This window comes from Colobus angolensis, unplaced genomic scaffold, assembly GCF_000951035.1.
Source record: "Colobus angolensis palliatus isolate OR3802 unplaced genomic scaffold, Cang.pa_1.0 Scaffold30, whole genome shotgun sequence".
NCBI classification, from domain to species: Eukaryota; Metazoa; Chordata; class Mammalia; order Primates; family Cercopithecidae; genus Colobus; species Colobus angolensis.
Genome location: NW_012116266.1, coordinates 291,098 through 317,977, shown reverse-complemented (window position 1 = coordinate 317,977; position 26,880 = coordinate 291,098). Strand labels below are relative to the sequence as shown.

Genomic DNA, 26,880 nt, shown 5'->3' with positions numbered 1-26,880 from the left:
CAGGATGGTCTCGATCTCCTGACCTCGTGATCCGCCCGTCTCGGCCTCCCAAAGTGCTGGGATTACAGGCTTGAGCCACCGCGCCCGGCCAAAATGAGCTCTTTTTAAGTAATATGTCTTTTACTTGGAACAAGAATTAAAAAAAGCATGGCCAGTGTCGTTTGTCTGTATTACTTGAAGTATGTTAGAAAGTAATTCTTGTTGTAAAGCATTTGGGGAGGTTAATAGTATTAATTAACTCAGTAGAACCTTTAATAATATTAACTGGATTTTATTTATGATCATGTTTAAAGTGCTATGAAAACCCTTTAGTACATTTTTAAGACAATGATGTTTAAAAAAATAAACTATTTTTTAGAAGAGTTTTAGATTTATAGAAAAATTGGGAAGATAGAATTTCCATATACTCCCGAGTTTTCCTTATATAAACATTTTACATTAGTCTGGTACATTTGTTACAATTAATGAACTATTATTGATAGATTATTAACTAAATTACATATTTTATTAGATTTCTTGAGTTTTTACCACTTGTTCTTTTTGTGTTCCAAGATCCTGTTTATCATACCACGTTACACTGAGTTGTCATAAGGCAATAAAATTTTTATTTATTTAGCAAATGTTTATTGGGTACCTCCTTTGTGCTAGAAACTGTTTTAATAGTGTAAGGGATCTGTCACATAAACAGACCCCAAAAATCCCTGCCTTCATATGAAGCTTATATTTTGTTTCCTTTAATATGCATAAGAAATTTCTAATGAAAAGTGAAACAAATAGAAGATCATATATACCAAGGGTGTGTTTATTGGCCTGTAATTTTGCCCCCTTCTTTGAATTTTCTTTTTTTAAAATCTAGGCTGGGCACAGTGGCCTATGCCTGTAATTTCAGCACTTTGGGATGCTGAGGTGGGAGGATTGCTTGAGGCCAGGAGTTCAATACCAGTCTGGGCAACATGGGGAGACCTGCCTGTATTTAAAATTAAATAAATGAAAAAGAAAAAAAAAATAGTTTTTAGTTATGCATATAATACATGTATACATTGTTGCCTGAAAATTTCATCTACTTCCTTCTCATTGCTGAACTCTCAGTCTTAGTTTTTTAAGTAATGCCAAGTGTTCCCTTGCTACAGAGAGAGCAGAAGGAGGCCAGGGAGAACAGCAGCCTTTGAGTGGAAGTTGGACCAGCCCTCAGCTCCCTTCAAGGACACAGTCTGTTAGGTCACCCACACCTTATAAAAAACAGCTTAATGAGGAACTCCAGCGGCGCTCTTCAGCATTAGGTAAAACAGTGCTCTTATTTCATTCCCTTCTATATGCTAGATTTTTCCACAGTCATTGTGTTTCCTAGTTGTTTATAGCAGGACTTAACTTTCCTGCTATTTGGAGTAGTCAGGTACTATTTGGAATAGTCAGGTATCGTTCAGAGTAAATAAAACTGTTACCTAGGTAGTGAAAGAATTTATTGACACCTGAAGAAATTCTTAAACGTCTCATTAAACTTTAATTTAGGCAAGGCACAGATCTCTTGACTATTTTTTGATGAATTACTTGCTTGGGTTTCAGCAGAGAACAGTTTGCAACATCCCCAGGAGAACACAGGTTAGTTTCCACTTTGTAAATGAATTTTGCATATGTTCTTGGGATGCTAGTGAAATGTGATATGCATGCCTCTGGCTGCAGAACTCTGTCAACTCCATTAGTGGGCTGCCACTTGCTCTTGGCCTTCTGTCCTTGTTGGGGTGCAAACTGTCAGTGTGGCTGAATAAGCTGAGCTCCTCTCATCTGTCTGTTTTCCATTCTGGTCTACTACACAGTCATCTCCTTCATTTTCATGCTCTTCTGATGAGTATGGGCTGGGGACTGGTGTCAGAATTGAGAGATTAGAGAAAGAGAGGTGGTTTATGTTTTATTTCTGTCAGATTTTTCAACTTGGTGGAGTGGTTTGCCCAGGTCAAGGTGACAAAAGAAAGGAAGTGGGGGGTGGCATGGTAGAGAGGAAGGGATGCAGCATTGGGAATTAGATGCCCCTGAACACTAGATCCCGTCTGGTCTGGCTGGTCTTCCCCCAGGTAATGGTGGTTGGCAGAAGGATAGTTTATTGTGAGTTCAGACTTGGTCAGCCAGAGCAAAGATAAACCAAGCAAAAGAAGAGTTTCTACCCAAGGGCTGGCACAGAGCTGGCTGCATCACCTGCACAGGTTTTCTAGGGCAGTGAGCCTCAGCCAGGGTTACATCAGCCATTTGGAGGGAAGAATTAGAAGATGGAGAGTGGGAGAGGGAGAAGGGGCTCTCCTTTTGTTCCACATAATCTCTATTTTAACTTTTAGCCTCAGTAAACTCTCCTTAGCTCTTGAGTCTGACCCACAACAACACTGTTTTTGTTGAGGGAGCTCTTTTGACTCACTCCCGTGCTGAATTGAGTGTAGGATTTGTTTTACCTAAAATCAAGTTAGACTAGAAAGTAATCTTTTAGGAGTTACAAATTGGCAGCCTGCCAAACCTTGCCATTGGTGTTATGATCAACTTGAACTTTAATATCTCCAGGTGGAGCCTTTAATGTCTAGTTTCTTTATTGTCTTTCTCAAGTCTACTTGATTATTTGATTCTATCTTCAAGGCATTTGAGCTTCAGAAGCCTGGTGGTGTTTGGCCAGCCACGTTCTTTTCCCTATTAAAAAGGCTGTAATTCTACAGTTTGCTAGCTTTCCGACCTTAGGAAAGTTATTTAATTTTCTGATGTTCATTTTGCAAGAGAAGCAGCTAAGGCTATTTGCCTAAGGGCATAAAGCTATACCAGATTTTCTCTCTGGGTCTCTTTCATCTTCAGCCAACATCTGTGATTCTCTTGGTTCCAAGAAGGGTCTCATTCATCCTTTTTCAGTGGATGATGCTATTAATACTTTCTTATATTCCTAATTGGCTAAATGCAAGGGACTTCACAAGTTGTTGTTGCCTGCTGCTCAGGATTACAGCCGTTATGTTTCCAGTAGCTTCATCTGTCTCCTTTTTCAACTTGTAGATCATGGAGAGTTGCTTTTTGTTTTGAGACTCAAGTTTAGTTATTCTAATACAGTAGCAACACATCTGAGGTATGTGCTAAAACTAAGATATAACTTTATAGAAAGATAGAAGTTTCCAGAGTTTTCTAAAATAGGTACAATTTTGATAGTTACTTCAGTGATTACATAATCTTGGGAAATTCTTTGTAAACTTTAGATCCCAACCTCTCATTTCTTTTTTTTTTTTTTTTTTTGAGACGGAGTCTCGCTCTGCCGCCCAGGCTGGAGTGCAGTGGCCGGATCTCAGCTCACTGCAAGCTCCGCCTCCCGGGTTTATGCCATTCTCCTGCCTCAGCCTCCCGAGTAGCTGGGACTACAGGCGTCCGCCACGTCGCCCGGCTAGCTTTTTGTATTTTTTAGTAGAGATGGGGTTTCACCGTGTTAGCCAGGATGGTCTCGATCTCCTGACCTCGTGATCCGCCCGTCTCGGCCTCCCAAAGTGCTGGGATTACAGGCTTGAGCCACTGCGCCCGGCCTCATTTCTTTTTAATCTTTTTTTTTCCCACCCAGCCAAAACAACACCTATCTAGCAAATGGTGAATCTGAGGAAGATTCAGAGTGGGGTATTTTCCAGCTTACTTTGCCGTAGGTTATCAGGTTGATGGGTTTAAGCTAATAGGATGTTCATCCTTTTTGTCAAACTATCTTCGCTTCATCCTTAGGTTTTGTAACTGTCAGAAATAGGCAGAAACTTCAGTTGTAACTTTGGTCTAAATTAAGGAAATAATAGGTGACAGCTTTGGTGGGCATATCCTATTTTGGCTATGAGGCTGGAATTTGGGCTTATTAGTGATAGATTTGGTTCAGTATTGCTATGTCAGGTATAAATGATCCTTTCCAATTTGAAGCTACAGGGTTGGGGAAGTGACAGGGAGGGATAAGATTGGAGTTTTAGCAATTTTCTGGCAGTTTTAATATGCTTGGACATAGGTCAAGTTTTACCATGGCAAAATTTGCCATCCTGGATGTTGTGAAGTCTGTCAGAATCTTTGAAGGCTGAGCTATTAAACTTCTTTCTGACCATCTTCTGCATGAGACTTCGGATATATGGTCTGCAGACAGAACTGAACTGTTTGATCCTACTGCCTACCTGTTTGACTTTAGAGAACCAGCTCAGTTAACCCTCCCTGATTGCTTTTTCTTCTGCTAAATTTCTAGCAAGCATTTATTATAGGTTGGACCAAAGGGCTTAAGAAGTCATTAATGAATTTTGGACCATTTAAGTGATGTTCCCATTTCAGGCCTGAAAACCATCAATGGTCTTAGACAATGCTTGTCTTAGGCAGCCTTTACTCGCTTGTAAAACAGCATTTTACATGAGAAGAAATACTTTCACTAGCCTCTTACCCTTGTAAAGACTTGTTTTAACTCTCAATTCATATAACTGGATGGGAGAACATAATTATGTGCTAACCATAAGAGGCAGTTTCCATCACATATATACCTTGTTGTATATAGATACTAGGGACTGTTAACAAGGTTGCTTTTTTTTTAATCCAACTCAGACACAAGAAGGAAAGCAGAACCTACCTTTGGAGGTCATGACCCTCGTACAGCTGTTCAGCTTCGAAGCCTCAGCACAGTATTAAAACGCCTCAAGGAAATCATGGAGGGGAAAAGCCAGGTACTGTCTGGAGGCTTTGGAAGATTACTTATTAAGCGCTTATGGGGATCATGCCATACCTAATGAAAATGGCGTTAATGCCACTGAAAGAAAGTTTAATTAGTACTTCCTCCAACTGTGAGCACCCTGTTTTTATACATAAGTTCTTAATTTTATTGTAGTCTAATTTATCAGTTTCTTCCCTTTATGCTTAGTGCTTTTTGTGTTCTGTTTAAGAAGTGTTTATCTAGTTCAGGGCAGTAGATATTCTCCTATGGTTTCTTCAAGAAGGTTTATTATTTCTGTCAAGTATAGGGGTCAGGCTTCCATTTTTCCTCATGGATGTCCAGTTGGATATAGTACCATTGTTTTTTGAAAAGACCATCTTCCACTGATTGCATTATACATTTCACCATAAGTCCATATATGTGTGAGGGTGTGTCAGGGCTCTCTTTTTCTGTTCCATACCTTTATTTTTTTCTATCCTTGTACCAGTACCCTGTCTAAAATTATTGTAGCATTAGAATAAGTCTTGATGGCTGGTAATATTAAGTCCTTCAATTTGTTCTTCTTCAAGATTGTCTTGGTTATATTGACCTTTTGTATTCCCATATGAATTTTTGAATTAGTTTGTTTTCTGCAAAAGAAAGCTTTGAGGATTTCATTTGCCATTGCTTATTAATAATCAGTATTTTCAAGAAGCCTTCACACATTTTTATTGTTATAGGATAGTGACCTGAAACAATACTGGATGCCAGATAGCCAATGTAAAGAGTGCTATGACTGTAGTGAGAAATTTACAACCTTTAGGCGCAGACACCATTGCCGACTATGTGGGCAGATTTTCTGCAGTCGTTGCTGTAATCAAGAAATCCCTGGAAAATTTATGGGCTATACAGGTAAATGCATTTTATTGCCAGTTTACAATTTTTAAAGGTCATAACTATAAAACACTTACAATACAGGATAGTGTTAAGCCAATTTTCATTTTGGGCTTTATGTGTAAGACATGGGGACACAAAGGTGAGGGAGACACAGCTTTGCTTTTAAGAACTTTACTATTGAATAATACAGTAGATGGGACTTATCATAAATAACCAGAGTAAAAGTGTATTTATTGTAGATGCTAGCAAAATCTATGGGAGCATTAAAATTTATTAGACAAGATTGTTAGAGTAGATTAGTAATTTAAATCACAATGAGAGTTTTCATTTTACCAAGTACAGATCTTCCTTGACGTTACATGACACTGAGCTTTGGCAGTGAATTGTGTCTTACTCAGATTCTTCCATAAGGAGCGTAGTCAGATTTCAGCAGTACAGAAAATTTAAGTTATTTGTTGAAACAGAAAAAAACTGAACAATGGTGTGTTGATTTATATAGTGATTTGGGAGTGGAAGGTAGGCAGAAATTACCTGAAAAAGAACCCTCCTGACATCTCTCTCTTGTTATTTTTGTTATTGTGAAGATCTTTCTGTCCGCTCGTTTTTTTTACACCTAAACTACTACAGAGTTCAGAATCCCATTATCTGTCAAGAACCCCATTAGCTTTTACAGCAGCTTTTTTGTTTGAAAATTATTTGTATTTCTTTTTTGGTAATAGTTTCAACTTTTATTTTAGATTCATGTTTGTTACATGGGTATATTTAGTGATGCTGAGATTTTGCATATGATTGATCCTGTCACCCAGGTAGTGGGCATGGTATCCAGTAGTTAGTTTTTCAAATCTTGCTCCTCTTCCTCCCTCCCTGCTCTAGTAGTCCCCTTGTCTGTTGTTGCTATCTTTATGTCCTTATGTACTCAGTGTTTAGCTCCCACTTGTAAGTGAGAGCTTGTGGCTTTTGGTTTTCTGTTCCTGTGTTAATTTACTTAGGATAATGGCCTCCAGCTGTATCCATGTTGCTATAAAGGACATAATTTTGTTCTTTTTTTTTATGGCTGCATAGTATTCCATGGTCTATATATACCACATTTTCTTTATCCATTTCACCCTTGGTGCACCCAGGTTGATTCTGTTTTTGCTATTATAAAAAGTGTTACAATGAACATACTAGTGCATGTGTCTTTTTGGTAGAATTATTTATTCTCCTTTGGATATGTACCCAGTGGTGGGATTCCTGAGTCAAATGGTAGTAGTTCTGTTTTAAGCTCTTTGAGAAATCTTCCAACTGTCTTCCACAGTGGCTGAAATAACTTACATTCCCATCAGCAGTGTATAAGCATTCTCTTTTCTCTGCAGCTTTACCAGTATTCGTTTTTTGGCTGTTTAATAACAGCTATTCTGACTGGTGTGAGATGGTATCTTATTGTGGTTCTGATTTGCATTTCACTAATGATTGGTGATGTGGAGCATTTTTTCATGTTTGTTGGCCACTTGCAGGTCTTTTTTTGAGAAGTGTCTGTTCATGTCTTTTGCCCAATTTTTAGTGGGGTCATTTGTTTTTTAGTTGTTGAATTATGTTTCTTATATATTCTGGATATTAGATCTTTGTCAGATGCATAGTTTCCAAGTATATTCTCCTCTTCTGTGGCTTGTGTGTTTACTCTGTTGATAGTTTCTTTTACTGTGCAGAAGCACTGTAGTTTACTTAGGTCCCACATGTCAATTTTTGTTTTTGTTGCAATTGCTTTTGAGGACTTAGTCATAAGTTGTTTCCCAAGGCTGATGTCCAGAATCTTGCTTCATAGGTTTTCCTCTACGACTTTCATAGTTTGAGGTCTTACATTTAAATCTTTAATCCATCTTGAATTAATTTTCATATATGGTGAAACGTAGGGGCCAGTTTTATTCTTCTGCGTATGGCTAGCCAGCTATCCCAGTGCCATTTATTGAATAGGAAGTCCTTTCCCTGTTGTTCATTTTTGTTGACTTTGTTGAAGATCAAATGTCTGTAAGTGTGTAGTTTTATTTCTGGGTTCTTTGTTCTGTTCCATTGGCTTGTGTGCCTGTTTTTGGACCAGTACCGTGCTGTTTTTGTTACTCTAGCCTATTCCTATGAAACTACCAATGCCATTTTTCATAGAATTAGAAAAACTATTCTGAAATTCATGTAGAACCAAAAAAGAGCCTGAGTAGTCAAAACAATTGTAAGCAAAAAGAACAAGTCAGGAGGCATCACATTTCCTGACTTCAAATTGTACTCCAAGGCTACAGTGACCACGATTACAGCTTTTAAAAGACTTTTTTTTTTTTTAACCTTTAGTTTCTCCCTACCTCGAATTCATATTTCATATCCTAGTCAGCATTCTTTGTAAAATGCTAATTTGATCATGTCAGGGTATTTCCCTGCATAGTACTCTTTCAGAGCTCCCATTACCCTCAGGATAAAACCTTTCTTGTTAATATGGTTGGTATGTTAGCTTCCTAGGGCTACCATAACAAAGTACCATAGGCTCAGTGGCTTAGAACAACAGAAATGTATGTCTCGTAGTTCTGGAGGCCAGAAGTACCAAAATACAGATCAGGGAACAAATGTAGGGATTCTCCTGGTTGTCTGTTCTATCTCTATATTCTAGAACTGGGGAAATAACTATAGAGTGAGTCTGGGGACTCACTAAACTCACAGTGAGATAGACCTGAGCTAAAGCTCCACTGATCACCTGACCTCTGTAAGTCTCTACTCTGACAGGCAGACCAGAGTGATGTTTTGGGTCTCCTGAAATTAGTGTCAGTTGAGAGTGAGTGTCTAATAACCCCTGAAAAATTTCATTATTTCCTTCTCAGTGTCCAGTTGCCTTGGTACAAGCATAGGTCTCTTTGGGGATGGCTGGTAGAAAGATTAACAGTATACATTTCTGGCAGTGTAGTGGGGTTCTTCTTCAGAATGAAGGAGAGTTCTGGATCATCGGTAAATGGTAAATTGGTAAATGGCTCAAGTCTGGGAATTGATGAAAGGATCATATGACTTGGTTTTCATTATTCAAGTTGGACTTACAGCTACTTGATGTAGAGTTATTTCCCTTATACAAATCAAGTAAGAGTTTTGTTGATTGCCCATCTACTTCACTTGTGGAGACATTATGATCAACTAGCCAGTGCTATAAATCTCTTAATCTATTCTGATTACTGCTTTGATGCTGATGTCTATTACAGTAACCATGCCCACCTTGTCTTTGGCGATTAAAGTGCTGCCTATTGGCCCCGCCACCCTGGGATCCAGTGATCCCCATTGCATTTAGGTTTCCTGACCCAGTAGCAGTAGTTCCCTTTGTAATTTTTGATCTACAAAGAAGAGCAACCGCAAAGCTCTTTAAGGCTGCTGGGCCTCCCCTCACAAATTTATTTCTCATAGTCGTGGTTGAAAGGTATGGCCCCCTTGGGTGAGTCAGCAAGTCTCACATGGTAAAACTACTTTTAATGTTTCAATCTCCCCTAACCTTTGGATGCCTTCTTCTATAATATAATAGGACATTTCTGACATTTCAACCCCATTTAGTGTAAGCCACCTTTTGGTCTGTGTTTCAGCCAGTCATCTAAACAGACTGTTGGAGACCCTTTTAACCCCTTGAGCTGCGACAATAAATATAGAATCTGCTTAGTGGGCCCATATCAGTAAATTCAGCTTGATCCAACTTTACCATTCTTTCCACTGTTATCCCATACCTTCATTATCCATTCCCACATGTATTTCCTTGCTTTTTTATCTGTATAAATGGGAAAAATCATGTAGTTCTTCTGGAGTGCAGTGCACCTTCTCATGGGTCACAGTTTGTATCTCACCTTTCAGGGTCTGCCTGAGCTTGAGTTTCTTTATAGGTCTGGTAGCAAAGAGGAGTAGCAGGAGTAGATCCTGAGTAAAATTAGCAGTGTCTTGCAGGGCAGCTAACTCAGGGGAGGTCATTACAGACTGTCTGATCAAAGCCAGGTTAATCTCCTCAAATGAGGTGGAAAGACTGCTTCTGCTGGCAAAGAAGACTCAGAATTTTGGTGTTTAGTATCCCCAGCTTCATCAGGATCTTCCTATGTATTTCCATCCCTTCCCAATCAATGCCCTCACTTTAATAGCAGACAAACTTCAAGGTTGGTGATTCAGTTTGTGTTTCAGTTCAGCCACTTGCAGGATGAGAGTGTCATTTGATTTTTAGCAATCTTAGCACTGAAATTGCAGGAGGTAAGGATTTCTTTCAAGGAAGATCTAGAAACTTTCAGATAATTTATACAGTTCTTCAGCTGGGAATTTGAATCCCTAAGGTAATCCATTTCTTTTTTTACTTTTGTCTAATGCAATTAGGAGGATCCAGCCCATGTCATTATACTTGTTAGCTTGACAAAACCGTTCTAAGGTATTAAATACTTGGTCACCCAGCACTTTGCCTTTTATAAGTATTAATGTTTGATTCAGAGTATCTATAGGTGATATTTTGCATGTCTTTGTTGCCACATTACACAATGGACTATCAGTGTTCTCTTTACTACTGGAAATAGAGTCATTCGTGCCTTTAAATCTAATCAGCTTAGAGAACCAATTCCAGAAATGTAAGAACCAATTCAGAAAACTTATCCTTAAGATTCTGTTGCTCTAAAGCCAGTCTTGGTCCCAAAATATGTGTTAGGGTTCTCCAGAGAAACAGAACCAGTAGGATACACAAACACACACAATATAGAGAGAAATTTAGGTTTAACAATCGGTCAAGTTATTTTGAGGACTGGCAAGTCTGAAATTCTCAGGGCAAGCCAGTAGGCTGGAAACTCCTACAGGATTTCTATCTTACTGTGTTGAGACAGAATTTCTTTTTCTTCTGAAAACTTTAGTCTTTGTCCTTAAGGACTTCAGCTGATTAGATGAGACCTACTCACATTCTAGAGGACAGTCTGCTTTACTTAAAGTCAGCTGATTGTAAATATTAATCACATCCAAAAAAAAATAACCTTCACAGCATCTCAGCTTGATCAAACAACTAATCTAGCCAAGTTAACACATAAGGTTAATCACAAATGGGATAATATAGCGGTCCCCAACCTTTTTGGCACCAGGGACCGCTTTTGTGGAAGACAGTCTTTCCATGGACTGGTGTGGGGGATGGGGGATGGTTTTGAGATGAAACTGTTCCACCTTAGATAATCAGGCATTAGATTCTCGTAGGAACATTTCATCCTAGATCCCTCACATGCGCAGTTCACCGTAGGGTTCACGCTTCTATAGGAATCTGATGCCACCGCTCATGTGACAGGAGGTGGGGCTCCGGAGGTAATGCTTGTTTGTGTATGACTTGTGTGCTGCTTGCTCACCACTCACCTCCTGCTGTGTGGCTTGCTTCCTAACAGGCTATGGATGGGGAGCAGTACATGGCTCTGGGGTTGGGGACCCCTGCAATAATATATGCTAGACACAATTATACATTGTGCCACTGAATAAATGTTAATACCTAGAAAAATGTCTAGTACGTGGAAAGGGATTAATGAACAGTAAACTATTGTTATTGATGGTAGTAGCAATAGTATCTGCATCTGTCATGCAGCTTTTTGATTATATGTGTGTGGCCTCCAGTGGACTATGATTTTTTTAATGGCAGGACTGTATCTCATCAGTCTTTGTATTCCCATCACACCATATAGGCATGCGCTTAATAGGCTCTTGCTGATGAAAGTTCTTCATGAAATGAAAACTTTTCTGATTAGGCTTGACTCTGTTTATTGATTTGATAATTTTAGTTCTAATAGCTGACTGGTTAGGGAGATTTCCTTTATAGTGTAAGAAACAAATGAAGTCTTTGTTGTAGTAAATTGAAAGTCTTTCTGCAGGGAATAATTTTCACTTCCTTTGTTTTTTTTTTTTTTTTTTTTTGGAGACCGAGTCTCGCTCTGCTGCTTAAGCTGGAGTGCAGTGGCACCATCACAGCTTACTGCAGCCTCAGCCTCCTGGGCTCAAGCAATCCTCGCACCTCTCAGCCTCCCAAGTAGCTTGGACTACAGGGTGCGTGCCAGTTTTTGGCTAGTTTTTGTATTTTTATTGATGTGGGGTCTCACCATGTTGCCTAGGCTGATCTCAAACTCCTGTGCTCAAGCCTGCCTTGGCCTCCCGAAGTATTGGGATTACGGGTGCATGCTACCATGCCTGGCCTACGTGCATAATTTAATAAAACTGAGTACTATATAATAGTAGTCTTAAAATGAAAAAGTAAAAGGCCATTTTGGTAGTGATTATGGTGAAAACACGATACAGTTAACTTTTAGAAGTCTTTTATTTTGTATCACTTCAGTTTTCTATTATTAGTGGGAAAATTTTAGGTAGAATTATTAAACAACATGTTATTTAGTAAGGTTTAATTATTTTACCTCCTTTTTTAGTACCTAAAATGTATAGAATCACTCAAAACAATGTTATAGAAAAATAGGGTAGAAATGAAAACTTATATTTGGACAGGTCTGCACTCTCAAAAAATATGTATTTAGAAATATTAACCTTGTTTGTCCTCTCAAGGATATTTCATTTCTATCCTTTTTTTTTTTTCAGACAGAGTTTTGCTTTTGTTGTGCAGGCTGGAGTGCAGTGGCACAGTCTCGGCTCACTGCAACCTCTGCCTCTCAGGTTTAAGCGATTCTCCCACTGCAGCCTCCCGAGTAGCTGGGATTACAGGTGCCCGCCACCATGCCTAGCTCATTTTTGTAGTTTTAGTAGAGACAGGGTTTCACCATGTTGGCCAGGCTGGTCTTGGACTACTCACCTCAGGTGATTTATCCGTCTCAGCCTCCCAAAGTGCTGGGATTATAGGAGTGAGCCACTGCACCTGGCCCTAACTTTTTTTATAAGAATTCTTTTATAGTTTTTACTCTCATATATTATACTGCATGTAAGCCCATTTTCTGTTAGTTTGCTTTTGAAATTCTGTGGAGGGTACTCTTCAGGGCTTCACAATAAAGACCTTAATAATATTTTCCTCCTTAATTAATTTGCCTGTGGAAAATATGTTGTTTCCATTTGTGTTGGTTTATTTATTCTATTGAAAAATGTTATTCCTTGAAACTCATGTCATTGTTAGATTTCTTTTTCAAAATTTTATTTTATGTATGTTTATATTTTTATAGAACAGGGTCTCGGTATGGTGGCCAGGTTGTTCTTGAACTCCTGCCCTCAAGCAGTCCTCCCGCCTTGGCCCCCACAAAGTACTGGGATTACAGGTGTGAGCCACTGTGGCTGGCCTAGATCCCTTATTTCACTTTTACAACCTGGGAAAAAAAATACTCTTTTAAGCAAAATTTTCTAGTATCATTGGGATATACATTTTATTTTATTTTATTTTTTTATTTATTTTGAGATGGAGTTTCATTCTTGTTGCCCAGGCTGGAGTGCAATAGCACAGTCTTGGCTCACTGCAACCTCCACCTCCTGGCTTCAAGTGATTCTCCTGCCTTAGCCTCCTGAGTAGCTGGAATTACAGGTATGCATTACCAAGCCCGGCTAAGTTTTGTATTTTTAGTAGAGACGGAGTTTCACCATGTTGGCCAGGCTAATCTTGAACTCCTGACCTCAGGTGATCCGCCTGCTTCAGCCTCCCAAAGTGTTGGGATTATAGGCCTGAGCCACCACGTCCGGCCTGGTATATTACATTTTAAACTCATTATAAATGTTTGCGGTAGTTTGGACACCTGGATGGATTTATCATAATGATGGCTCTTTTTTTTTTCTTTTAACTTTTTATTTTTTGTGCCAGAATTCAAAATGGCCCTTAAATACATGTAATAGAGCTAACACAATTATTTCACTTTTTAAAATATCTTTTTTTGAGAGTCTGTACTTGAAGACATTTCCTTGTTATTAGATGAATTGTTGACCCAAGGAGTTAAAAAAGTTATGTTAAGCAATATGTTACTGCTGTTTTTTCCTTCATTTTCCTTGTTTTTTTTTTTTTTTTTTTTTTTTTTTTTTTCTTTCTCCTAGGAGACCTCCGAGCTTGCACATATTGTAGAAAAATAGCCTTAAGTTATGCTCATTCCACAGACAGTAATTCTATTGGGGAAGACTTGAATGCTCTTTCAGATTCTGCTTGCTCTGTGTCTGTACTTGATCCAAGTGAACCCCGAACACCTGTTGGGAGTAGGAAAGCCAGCCGTAACATATTTTTAGAGGATGATTTGGCCTGGCAAAGGTATTGTCCCTTAAATATAATTTTATTTAAAATTGAGAAATACCGATAGTTGTCTGACCTGTGAGTGCTTTCAGTTAACACTTATCTTTGAATTATTTCCTGTCAGTTCACTGTGTTCTCCTTTTTCTTTGGCTTGCTTCCAGAATGTTTGCAGGTGTTTATGGATAGTGATGATATTGGCTAATTAGAATGTAAGCTCCATGAGAGGAGACTTTACACCTTTCTTGTCACTGTTCTACCCCAGGCACCAAGAACAGTGCATGGCATGTATATAATCTTGAGATTATTAATTTCTAATGTAGCCTTCTGTGGGAAGAAGAATGCCCATACAGTATGTATTCATATTTCCAAATGAAATTAGATTTTTTTTCCTTCTGAAGGAATATGTCATGTTTTTCTGTAAGTATACTGCACTGCTACGTCATGTTTTTTCCTAAGTATACTGCACTGCTTGGTAGTAGAGGGTGCTAACTCTTGGAAGTTCCCTGGAATTGTTTGAATTAGAATCTTAGTTTCATCAGTTTCTGATTTTTAAAAATTATTAGTTATTATTTTTGAGACGGCCTTGCTTTGTCACCCAGGCTAGAGTGTAGTGGTGTGATCATAGCTCAGTGCAACCTTGAATCCCTTCTACCTCAGCCTCCCAAGTAGCTGGGACAACTGCCTCAGCCTCCTGAGTAGCTGGGACAACAGGTGCACACCACTGTGCTTGGCTAATTTTTTTTTTTTTGTAAGAGACGGCATCTTGCCATGTTGACCAGGCTGATCTTGAACTCCTGGTTTCAAGCGATCCTCCCACCTCAGCTTCCTAAACTGCTGAGGTTACAGGCATGAGCCACTACACCTGGCCTCTGATTATTTTCTTTAGCTGAATTATTTTGTTAAGCATAATACCAAATCTGGTCATTTCAAAGAGCTTATAGTTTTAACTAATATCTCTCTGATAAGTTAATTTCTCAGTTACCCCTTAAGGAATTGAGAAATTAATATGTAATGAATTTAAATAGAAGTAAAAAATGAATTAATTACAGCTACGTTCAATATGTATGAATCTCAGGGACATAAAGTGGAGTAGAAAAGAAAATCATCTAATCAGTAACCAGTAAAATTTAATTTATATAAAATTTAAAAATACACGCAACTAGTACACTGTCTAGGGACTGAAATGTGGTAAAACTTAAAGAAAAGAAAGACAACGATAGATATGAAAGTTATAACTGGTTTCACTGAGGGAAGGGAAGGGATTAGGACTGGGTAGGGGAATTTCACAGTCAGCAGTAGTGTACTTTTTCTTTTTCTTCTCTTTCTTTTTTTTTTTTTGAGATGGAGTTTTTTTTGCTCTTGTTGCCCAGGCTGGAGTCCAATGGCACAATCTTGGCTCACTGCAGCCTCCTTTTGCCGGGTTCAAGCGATTCTCCTGCCTCGACTCCCAAGTAGCTGGGATTACAGGCGCCCGCCACCATGCCTGGCTAATTTTTCTATTTTTAGTAGAGATGGGATTTCACCATGTTGGCCAGGCTGGTCTTGAACTCCTGACCTCAGGTGATCCACCTGCCTCGGCCTCCCAAAGTGCTGGGATTACAGGTGTGAGCCACTGCGCCTGGCCGAAGTTTCTTTTTCTTACATTAGTTTTTATTTGTTTATTTATTTTGAGATGGAGTCTCGCTGTGTCACCCAGGCTGGAGTGCAGTGGTGTGATCTTGGCTCACTGCAACCTCCACCTCCCAGGTTCAAGTGATTCTTGTGTCTCAGCCTTCCAAATAGCTGGGATTACAGGCGTGTGCCACCATACCCAGCTAAGTTTTGTATTTTCAGTAGAGATAGGGTTCGCCATGTTGGCCAGGCTGGTCTCAAATTCATAGGCTGCTGTGATTTGCCTGCCTCCCAGAGTACTGGTGTTATAGGCATGAGCCACCATGCCCAGCCTTTTCTTACATTGCTTGATGAATACTTTGGTGTTTATGGCATTGTGATTTTTTATACCTTACATATATCTTACAAATTTTAAACATTGATTCTATGTTTAATTAAACAATACAAAGTATAGAGATTTTTTAGTTTTTGTTTACTTTAGTTAGTAATGCTTTTTAGTTGTGACTGGCCCTGTCATAATTGGCAGATGTGATTTAACAAAACAAATCAGGTAAGAAAGCTTCTTGAGAGATGTACAATGGATGTCAAAGGTAGAATGATAGTTAAATTTTAGGTTCTGTGCTAATTGCTTAATGTTCATTCTCTTTTAGTCAGCATATCTCTGTGGCAGGCACTATTGTCTCCTTTCGATAGATGGGGATGCTGAGGTTTAGTGAGATTAAGTAATGAACCCAAGGTCACGCAGCTAGTAAGAGGTAGAGCCTGCACTTGGACCTAGGTTTCTCTGACTCTGTGTTGCTATTCTAGTGGGTTGTGGGGACTGAGAAAAAAAAAAATATTTGAACTCAGATTTCCCTCCAAAATCACTTTCATCTTGTATTTATAATGTTAGAGGTTTCGAAAGCACCCATCCAAGTAATTTTATTTACATTCCATATACTTAAAAAATTTTTAAAATTGTCCTTTTGGCATTTTATATTCTTAAAAGCCATGCATTGCAAAAACTATTACTCATACCGTCTACACCCTAATTAAAGGAAGAACAAAAATGATCCATAATGTCAGTATTGCAGGGAAAAAGATTTAATCTGCTTTTAATGTTAAAGTGCCTCATTGAAATTCCCTTTTACTGTCCTGAATTATTTCAGTATTTTCCTATTTTCTTTATAGTTTGATTCATCCAGATTCCTCAAATACTCCTCTTTCAACAAGACTTGTATCTGTGCAAGAGGATGCTGGGAAATCTCCTGCTCGAAATAGGTAAACTGATGAATGAAAACACTGTGCTGTGATGTTTATTTCTTTTCATGTTAATAAGAACAAATGGATAAAAAGGGTGGGATTGATTGTCGTATACTTTCTTAGCTCTAAAAGCTGAATTAAACTATCATTTTCTTTTTGCTATTCAGCTCGTTTCCATTCTCTCAGTGACTCCTCTTTCCAATATTCTCCACTGGCTTCCGGGTTTGGAACCTATACCATCCTTTCTCTTCTAGTTAAATAAGACGTGAAGGATGTGAGGGAATGAGCCATGTGGACATTTTGTGGAGGAGTGTCGCAAGAAAACAGGAATAACAAATTCCTGAGAGGAAATACACCTGGCAAGGAATAACAAGGAATCCTATGGTAATGGAATAGAGCAGTCTTAGAGTTAATTTTAAGGACTTTGTCATTTACTCTGAGTGAGATGGGAAGCTGTTGGAGAGTTTTACATTTTTTGTTGTTAATTTTTAATTGCTTTGAAAAAATGTCAAACATGCAGAGAAGCTGCGAGAATAGAAAAATGTATCTTCATATATTCCTCATTAAGATTTGCTAATTTATATTTTGTCCCTTTGCTTTCTCATTTTTCTTTTTAATTTTTATCTTATTATTGTTATTGTTATTATTATTTTTTGAGACAGAGTCTTGCTCTGTTGCCCAGGCTAGAGTGCAGTGGTGCGATCTCAGCTCACTGCAAGCTCCGCCTCCTGGGTTCATGCTGCTCTCCTGCTTCAGCCTCCCCAGTTGCTGGGACTACAGGTGCCTGCCACCACGCCCACCTAATTCTTTTTTATTTTTAGTAGAGATGGAGTTTCACTATGTTAGCGAGGATAGTCTTGATCTCCTGACCTCGTAATCTGCATGCCTTGGCTTCCCAAAGTGTTGGGATTACAGGCGTGAGCCACTGCGCCCAGCCTATTATTTTTTAATAAAATATAGAGATGGATTTTCACTTTGTTGTCCAGGATGGTCTTGAACTTCTGACCTCAAGCAATCTTCCCACCTCGGACTCCCAAAGTGCTGGGATTAACAGGTGTGAGCCACTGCATCTGGCCATCATTTTTTATATTGTATATGCATATGTGCATATTTTCTGAACCATTTGAGAGTAAGTTACAGACATCATTATCCTTTTTTTTTGTTAATTTTTTTTTATAGTAGTTTTAAGGTTCATAGAAAAAAATGAGCAGAAAGTACAGAGAGTTCCCCTGTAGCCCCTGTCCCCACACATGTGCAGTCTTCATGACTATCAGTGTCCAGCACCAGAGTGGCATATTGTAATCAGTAAACCTACTTTGACACATGATTATCGTCTAAAAGTTCATAGTTAACATTAGAATTCACTCTTGGTGTTGAATATTCTATGGATTTGGACAAATGTATAATGACATACGTCTGTCATTGTTTTTTTTTTTTTTTTTTTTGAGACGGAGTCGCACTCTGTCGCCCAGGCTGGAGTGCAGTGGCCGGATCTCAGCTCACTGCAAGCTCCGCCTCCCGGGTTTATGCCATTCTCCTGCCTCAGCCTCCGAGTAGCTGGGACTACAGGCGCCCGCCACCTCGCCCGGCTAGTTGTTTGTATTTTTTTAGTAGAGACGGGGTTTCACCGTGTTAGCCAGGATGGTCTCGATCTCCTGACCTCGTGATCCGCCCGTCTCGGCCTCCCAAAGTGCTGGAATTACAGGCTTGAGCCACCGCGCCCGGCCACGTCTGTCATTGTTGTATCCTACAGAATAGTTCCTCTGCCTGAAAAGTCTACTGGGCTCCTCCTATTTATCCCTTACTCTCCCTAACCCATGACAATCATTAATCTTTTTTATAGTCTCCATAGGTTTACTTTTCCCAGAATGCCATATAGTTGGAATTTCACAGTGTGTAGACTTTTCAGATAGGCTTCTTTTACCTAGTAATATGCATTTAAGTTTTCTCTATGTCTTTGCGTAGCTTGATAGCTCATTTCTTTTAGTGATGAATAATATCCCATTGTCTGGATACACTATGGTTTATGTATCTACTCACCTACTGAAGGACATCTTGATTGCTTCTAAGTTTTATCAGTTATGAGCAAGGCTGTTATAACATCTGAGTATAGGTTTTTTTTTGTGGATGTAATTTTCAATTCATATGGATAAATACCAAGGAGCATGATTGCTGAGTCCTATGGTAAGATTATGTTTCATTTTGTAAGACATTGCTAGACTTTTTTGCAAAGTGGCTTTACCATTTTGCATTCCTACCAGCAATGAATGAGAGTTCCTGTTGTTTCACATCCTCATCACATTTGGTGTTGTCAGTTTTGGATTTTGGCAATTTCATTGGGTGTGTAGTATTATCTCATGTGAATGACTTTTGTTTATTAATCTTGTATGCTGCCACCTTGCTATAATCACTTATTAATTTCAGGAGTTTGTTAGTTCTTTTGGATTTTCTATATAAACAGTCTTGTCATCTGTAAACAAAGTTTTGTTTCTTCCTTCCCAGTGTACCTTTTATTTCCTTTTCCTGTCTTATTTTGTTAGCTAAGACTTCTAATTCAATGTTGAAAAGGAGTAGTGAGAGGGGACATCCTTTCCTTGTTCATGATCTTAGTGGGAAAACTTTTGAGTTTCTCACCATTAAGTATGATGTTAGCTGTATGTTGTTTTTTGTAGATATTTTTTATCATGTTGGGGAAGTTTCCTCTATTCCTGGTTTACTGAGTTTTTATAATGAAGGAGTGTTGGATTTTGTCAAATGCTTTTTCTGTATCAATGATATGATTATGTAGTTATTCTTCTGTAACTTGTTGATGTGATGGGTTATATTAATTGATTTTTGAATGTTGAACCAACCTTGCATACCTGGGATAAATTCCATTTGGTTGTGGTGTATATAGTTTTTTATACATTGTTGGATTGGATTTGTTACTGTTTTGTTGAGGATAATAGTTTGTGGTTTCCTTTTCTTGTCATGTCTTTGTCTGGTTTTGGTATTAGGGAAATCCTGGCCTCATAGACTGAGTTAGAAAGTATTCCCTCTGATTCTATCTTCAGGAAAATTTTGTGGAGAATTGACATAATTTATTTCTTAAATGTTTGGTGGAATTCACCAGTGAATGCATCTGGGCCTGGTGCTTTCTGTTTTGGAAAGTTACCAGTTATTGATTCAATTTCTTTAAGAGAAATAGGTCTATTTTGATTTTCATTTCTGATATTAGTACTTTGTGTTTTCTCCCTTTTTTTTCTTAGCCTGGCTGGATACTTACTGATTTTATTGATCGTTTCAAAGAACCAGCTTTGGCTTTGTTGATTTTCTCTATTGGCTTCTTCTCTAATCTTTATTATTATTTTTCCTGTGCTTACTTTGGATTTAATATGCTTTTTAACCCCTTTGTTCCCTAAGGTGGAAGCTTAGATGATTGATTTTAGATCTTCTTTTTTTTTTTGAGATGGAGTCTTGCTCTGTCGCCCAGGCTGGAGTGCAGTGGCCGGATCTCAGCTCACTGCAAGCTCCGCCTCCTGGGTTTACGCCATTCTCCTGCCTCAGCCTCCCGAGTAGCTGGGACTACAGGCGCCTGCCACCTCGCCCGGCTAGTTTTTTGTATTTTTTAGTAGAGACCGGGTTTCACCATGTTAGCCAGGATGGTCTCGATCTCCTGACCTCGTGATCCGCCTGTCTCGGCCTCCCAAAGTGCTGGGATTACAGGCTTGAGCCACCGCGCCCGGCCCTAGATCTTCTTTTTAAATGTATGTACTTTGTGCTATGAATTTCCCGCTAAGCACTGCTTTCATTGCATTCCACGAATTTAGATGAGTTGTATTTTCATTTTCATTTTGTAACAAATATTTAAAAATTTTTCTTGATATTCTTCTTTGACTCATGTATTTTTTTTACAAGTGTGTTGTTTCATCTCCAAGGATTTTGGGATTTTGTAGCTGTCCTTCTGTTAATGATTTCTAGTTTGATTTCATTTTGGTTGTTGAAGGCAGACATTGTATGATTTCTACTCTTTTACATTTGTTATGGTGTGTTTTATGGCCCAGAATGTGGTCTGTTTTGGTGAATGTTCCATGTGACTTGAGAGAAATGTGTATTCTGTTGTTGAATTAAGCAGTCTATAAGATGTCCTTTATATCCACCTGATTAATGGTGTTGTTGAGTTCAGCTATGTTGTTACTGATTTTCTCTCTGCTGGATGTGTCCATCTCTGATAGGGGTGTTAAAATCTCCAGCTATAATAATGAATTCATCTATTTCTCCTGCAGTTCTATCAGTTTTTGCCTCATACATTTTGGTACTCTGTTAGGAGCGAGCATGCATATTAAGGATTGTTCTGTCTTTTGGAGTATTGATTTATCATTATGTAATTTCCCTTTTTATCTTTGATTGCTCTGAAGTCTGTTCTCTCTGAAAATTAATATAGTTACTCCTGACCTTTTTTTTAAAATTAGCGTTAACGTGGTATATCTTTCTCCATCTGTTTACTTTTTTCATGTATCCTGTTTTGATTTTATTTAAAATTTTAGAAATTAATTTTTAAAATTGACACATAATAATTGTACATATTTGTGGGGTAAATAGTGACATTTTGACCATTTACTTATTTTTTAATCTGTATGTATCTTTGTATTTAAATTAGGTTTATTGTAGACAATGTATTTTTGGATCTTATTTTTTGATCCATTCTAACCATTTCTGTCTTTTAGTTGGTGTATTTAGACTATTGACATTTAAGGTGATTACTGATATAGTTAGAGTAATATCTGCCGTATTTGTTACTGTTTTCTACTTGTTACTCTTGTTCGTTCTTCCTGTTTTTGTCTTCTGTACCTTTTCCACCTTTATGTATTTAATTATTTTATGTTATTCCATTTTCTCTCCTTTTTAAAAGATAGCAGTTATGTTATTCTTACTTTTTTTAGTGATTGCCCTAGAGTTTGCAATGTAATTTACAACTAATCCACATTTACTTTGAAATAATACTATACAACTTCACAGGTAATGCAAATACCTTATAACAAAATACTCCCAATTTTCCCCTCCCATCTGTTGTATCATTGGCATTCATTTCACTTACATATAAGGATGCATATATTCATAATTGAATACATTGTTGCTTTTATTTTGAAGAAATAGTTATCTGTTATGTCAACTAACAGTAAGAAGAAGAAAAGTTTTTACTTTAACTTATTCCTTCTTTGATGTTTTTCTTTGTGTATTAATACATTTAAGTTTCTCACCTATATCATATTCCTTCTCTCTGCCTTTTCAGCATTTTTTGCAAGGCAGGTCTACTGGCAAAAATTTCCCTCAGTTTTCGTTCGTCTAAGAAAGGCTTTACTTCTCCTTCACTTGTGAAGGGTATCATCGGGTGCAGAATTCTAGGTTGGCAGCTTTTTTCTCTCAACATCTTAAATATTTCACTTCATTCTTTCTGCTTGCATGGCTTCTGAGGAGAAGTCAGATGTATTTGTTATCTTTGATCCTCTATGGGTAAGGTTTCTTTTTTTTCTTTAAATAGAGGTGGGGTCTTGCTGTGTTGCACAGGCTGGTCTCAAACTCCTGGCCTCAAGCGATCTTCTTGCTTTGGCTTCCCAAAGTGCAGGGATTACAGGTGTGAGCCGCCACACTTGGTCTTTAAGGTGGTTTTTTCAAGATCTTTTTTCCTTATTTTTGACTTTCTGCCATTTGAATGCTCTTAGTTTTGCGTAAGTGTAGTTTTTTGCAATTTATCCACACTTGTGTTCTCTGAGCTTCCTAGACCTGTGGCTTGGCATCTGACATTAATTTGGGGGAAATTCTCAGTGATTATGGCTTCAAATACTGCTTGTGTTCCTTTCTCTCTTTCTTCTTTTTTTTTTTTGGTATTCCTATTACATTTATATTATACCTTTTGTAGCTGTCCCACAGTTCTTGGATCTTTTTTCTATTTGCTTTTCAGTTTTGGCAGTTTCCCTTGAGATAGCCTCAAGTTCAGAGATTCTTTCCTTACCTCTGTCTAGTCTGCTAAGAGCGCATCAAAGGCACTCTTTATTGTTATGGTGTTTTTGATCTCTTACACTTCTTTTTTGTTTCTTTCTTAGAATATCCATCTCTCTGCTTACATTATCTATCTGTTCTTGCCTGTTGTTTACTTTTCCCATTAACACCCTTAACATATGAATTATATTTTAGAAACAGTTCCTAGACTGATAATTCCCACATTCATGTTGAGCCTGTTTTGGATGCTTGTTCAGTGTCTTTGAACTGTGTTTTTTGGCTTTCATTATGCCTTGTGATTTTTTGTTGAAAGGTGGACATATGTACTGGGTAAAGGAAACTATGGTAAATAGGCCTTTAGTGATGTAGTGATAGGATGTGAGGGGGAGGTGAAGTGGTCTCTAGTTCTATGAGTCATTCTCACAAGTGAGCCTGTGCCGCTGAACTGTAAACTTTATCAGGGCTTCTTGTTTTTTTTTTTTTTCTTTTTCTCCCTTTAGGTGAGACAGAATGGCTGGAGGGGGCTGGAGTTGGGGATTTTTCTTCCCCCGTGTGGAAGGCTAGAAGGGGCTGCGGTTGGGGATTTCCTTCTCCCTGGGTAGGTTAAGCTCTGATATAACTCCAGCAGGTTAGTAGACTCTGGTAAAATAGTTTCTCCTCAGGGCGGAATTGTTATGAAGAACAGAATGATCTGACGTGTTTTTAAATTGTTTATTCTCTCCCTCTGCTGGAAGCCAGAAGCAGGAGGGAATTTTTCTGACATTCACTGTGAGGACATGGTAGATCTGGAAGTGAAACTCCCAAAAACATCCCCACTACCCCCATGACTGGGTTCACCTAGAATTTGTATCTCTGGTATGTCTACACTGAGCCTTGAGGAATTTGTCAATTTGATTTTAGGTTTTCCTACCCTAGTACTGGTTCCCATGGAAGCTTCTGCTCCAGTGAGTTGTGATCCTCTGTATCTGCTTGTTTGTCTCTGCAGTATTTGGAGCAGGATTTGGCTTGCGACCTCACTTCTCTAATGGACTTAAGAACAGTTGATGATTTTTCTGTTTGTTCAGGTTTTAGTTGTTGAGATGGAGTGAAGATGCTCACATGCTAGACCAGAAGTAGAAAGTCCAGTTTTTTAGTTTTGAATACTTCAGTGTTTTTCCTCACAACAATCATGTTCTCTTACATAACAAATTTAGGAAATTTTAACAGTGGTAAATTTCTATTATGTAATATACTGCAGGTATTCAGATTTTGCCAGTTGTCCTAATAATATTTTTTTGTACTGATTTTCCCCCCAATCTGTGATCTAGTTCAGAATCATACATTGACTGTATTTGTCGTATGTCTTGGTTTTCTTTACTCTGTCTTTGTGAAGAGGATAGACCAATTGTTTAGTAAAATGCCCATCAATTTAAGTTTATCAGAAGCTTCCTATGATTAGATTTGGGCTGTGCAGTTTTGGGGCAGAAATACTACATGAGTGCTACATCCTTCTCAGTCTGTTACGTTATAAAGGACACAATACAAGTTTATCCCATTGGTGTTGCTGACTTGATCTCTTACATGTTGGGTTTCTCCACTGTAAAGTTACTATTTTATCCTTTGTAATTAGTAAGTAATATGTGGGGGAGATACTTTGAAACTGCATGAATACCCTATATCTTACTAATCTTTCAGTCAATAGTTTTAGCATTCATTTATGATACTTGTTGAAATGCAATGTTATTATGTTTGCAAAATGGTGACTTTTCTAAGTCTATCATTGCTTTTACGTTTATTAGTTGACATTCTACTCTGAAAACCTTTCCCTTGTTGGAGAGTTTTGGGTGGAGTGTGGAAGGATGACATGACTTTTTTTTTTTTGAGACAGTCTCACTTTGCTGCCCAGGCTGGAGTGCAGTGGCGCAATTTCACCTCACTGCAACCTCCGCTTCCAAGGTTCAAGCGATTCTTGTGCCTCAGCCTCCCGCTAGCCTGGAATTACAGGCACCTGCTAGCATGGCTGGGGAATTTTTGTATTTTTAATAGAGACAGGGTCTCATCATGTTGGCCAGGCTGGTCTTAAACTCCTGACCTCAGGTGATCCACCTGCCCCAGCCTCCCAAAGTGCTGGGATTATAGGTGTGAGCCACCATGCCTGGATGAAATAGACAAATTCTAAATGTATTTTGATTGTAGAGCTAATAGGATTTGCTAACCAACTGGATGTAGGCTTCAACAGAAAGACATGAAAGATGACTCAGGTCTTTGGCCTGAGCAGTTGGAGGGGTGGAATTGCCAACTGGGAGGAACAGTTTGGTTTTAGATGTGTGAATCTGCGATATCGTCATCCAAGTGAGATGTCAAATAGTTGGATATATGAATCCAGAATTTAGGGGAGGGCTACAGGGTAGAGATATAAACTTGGATGTTGTCATCATATGCGTGGTATTTAAAGCTATGAACTTGGATGGAGATCATCAAGAGAATGAGTGTGAGAAGGAAGGAAATAAGGACTAAGGACTGAGATTGGAGAAATCAAGAGAAGCCAGAAAAGGAGACGAGGGGAGAGGCCAGTGAGGTGACAGGGAAACCAGGAGGGTATTTATCTTATTAGTCAAGTGGAGAAAGTTTTTCAAGGAAGGGGAGTTATGCTGCTGATATGTTAAGTAAGATAAAGAGTGAAAACTGACTACTGGATTTAACGACACATTGGTAATCTTGATAGGCAGTCAGTGGGTTTGGGGTTCAAGAGATAATGGAAGAGTTACTGGAGATGGGAATTTTGCTGTAAAGTAGAGGGAAATGCAGCAAAGGGATGTGGAGTCAAGAGATGGTTTTTAAAAAGATGGGGAAAATTACAGTATTCCTGTTGGCATGTGTAGAAGTGTAGGGCTACCTGTGCTAATTTACAATGTATATGTTTTGAATTAAGGCTAAGATTGATGTAAGTCTTTTTTTTATTTTTATTTTTTTAAAGCAATGTTTTTAATATTAACAGGTAATTTTTTTTTATTTTTATGTTTTATTTATTTATTTTTTATTATTATACTTTAAGTTCTAGGGTACATGTGCATAACGTGCAGGTTTGTTACATACGTATACTTGTGCCATGTTGGTGTGCTGCACCCATCAACTCGTCAGCACCCATCAATTCGTCATTTATATCGGGTATAACTCCCAATGCAATCCCTCCCCCCTCCCCCCCCATGATAGGCCCCGATGTGTGATGTTCCCCTTCCCGAGTCCAAGTGATCTCATTGTTCAGTTCCCACCTATGAGTGAGAACATGCGGTGTTTGGTTTTCTGTTCTTGTGATAGTTTGCTAAGAATGATGGTTTCCAGCTGCATCCATGTCCCTACAAAGGACGCAAACTCATCCTTTTTTATGGCTGCATAATATTCCATGGTGTATGTGTGCCACATTTTCTTAATCCAGTCTGTCACAGATGGACATTTGGGTTGATTCCAAGTCTTTGCTATTGTGAATAGTGCCGCAATAAACATACATCAAAAAGTGGGCAAAGGATATGAACAGACATTTCTCAAAAGATGTAAGTCTTTAGGAAAGATGTAATTTAGTCAGTGAGTGCTATCTCTAAATATAATTTTAATCAGTATTCTTGCTACTAGCTTACTTATTAGAGCTTTTGACAGCAAAATTGACTAATTTTCTTTTATTATTGCCTCTATATTAGAATATGTGTAGGGATGGTTAGAATGATAGAGAAATAGAATGTATGGATAATGTACCCTTTGGAAAAGAGATTAAATTAGGACGTAATAGCAAGCTTTCACTAAAAGACTATGCCAATAAATAAATAACCAATTATTTAAAAAAATTGCTTATTGACTATTTGATATCAGTGGTTTCCTATTAACACTTTGCTAAACCTGTGAATACTTTCTTAAATTATTTAAAAAATATTTTTATCTTATACTGGGGAAATACGGTTTTTCAATTGCCACCTAATTGTAGGTGGCAGCCCTGAAACATATTAGTCGAGCTACTTTAGGCAGATTACTGAATCCCTTATTCTTGATTTCTTTATCTGTAAAATAGAGCTAGTAATACATATTCCATAGGATGCTGTGAAGATTAAATGTGGGAAGATACAGATACTGCCCTAATGAATGAGTTACATATATATAGTCTAACACATCATAGGTGCTTTTGCCTTTTATCCTTTATGTGGAAGCTAAAATTGGGTTTAATTTTTTTCTAGATAGAAGCCAACTAAATTTCTAGTTACCTTTTCTTTTAAATAAATTAAAGTTTCCTTGATGCAATTGGTATTCCACTTTGAAGTCATTTGTTTGGTAACTTTACCAAGAGTTAAAA

General features: G+C 38.2%; 1 protein-coding gene across 2 annotated transcripts in view; it reads left to right on the top strand.

Annotated features, from left to right (window-relative positions):
• PIKFYVE (phosphoinositide kinase, FYVE finger containing) overlaps positions 1–26,880 on the top strand; it is a 94,284-nt gene that overhangs the window by 7,490 nt on the left and 59,914 nt on the right. Inside the window, exons 3-7 of one of the 2 annotated variants that reach the window (XM_011949826.1) lie at positions 1,131–1,280; positions 4,564–4,682; positions 5,389–5,560; positions 13,541–13,748; positions 16,512–16,601. In XM_011949826.1, the coding sequence (XP_011805216.1) occupies positions 1,131–1,280; positions 4,564–4,682; positions 5,389–5,560; positions 13,541–13,748; positions 16,512–16,601 (739 nt within the window). The remainder of the gene's footprint in view (positions 1–1,130; positions 1,281–4,563; positions 4,683–5,388; positions 5,561–13,540; positions 13,749–16,511; positions 16,602–26,880) is intronic. The other variant, XM_011949827.1, reaches the window with a different exon arrangement.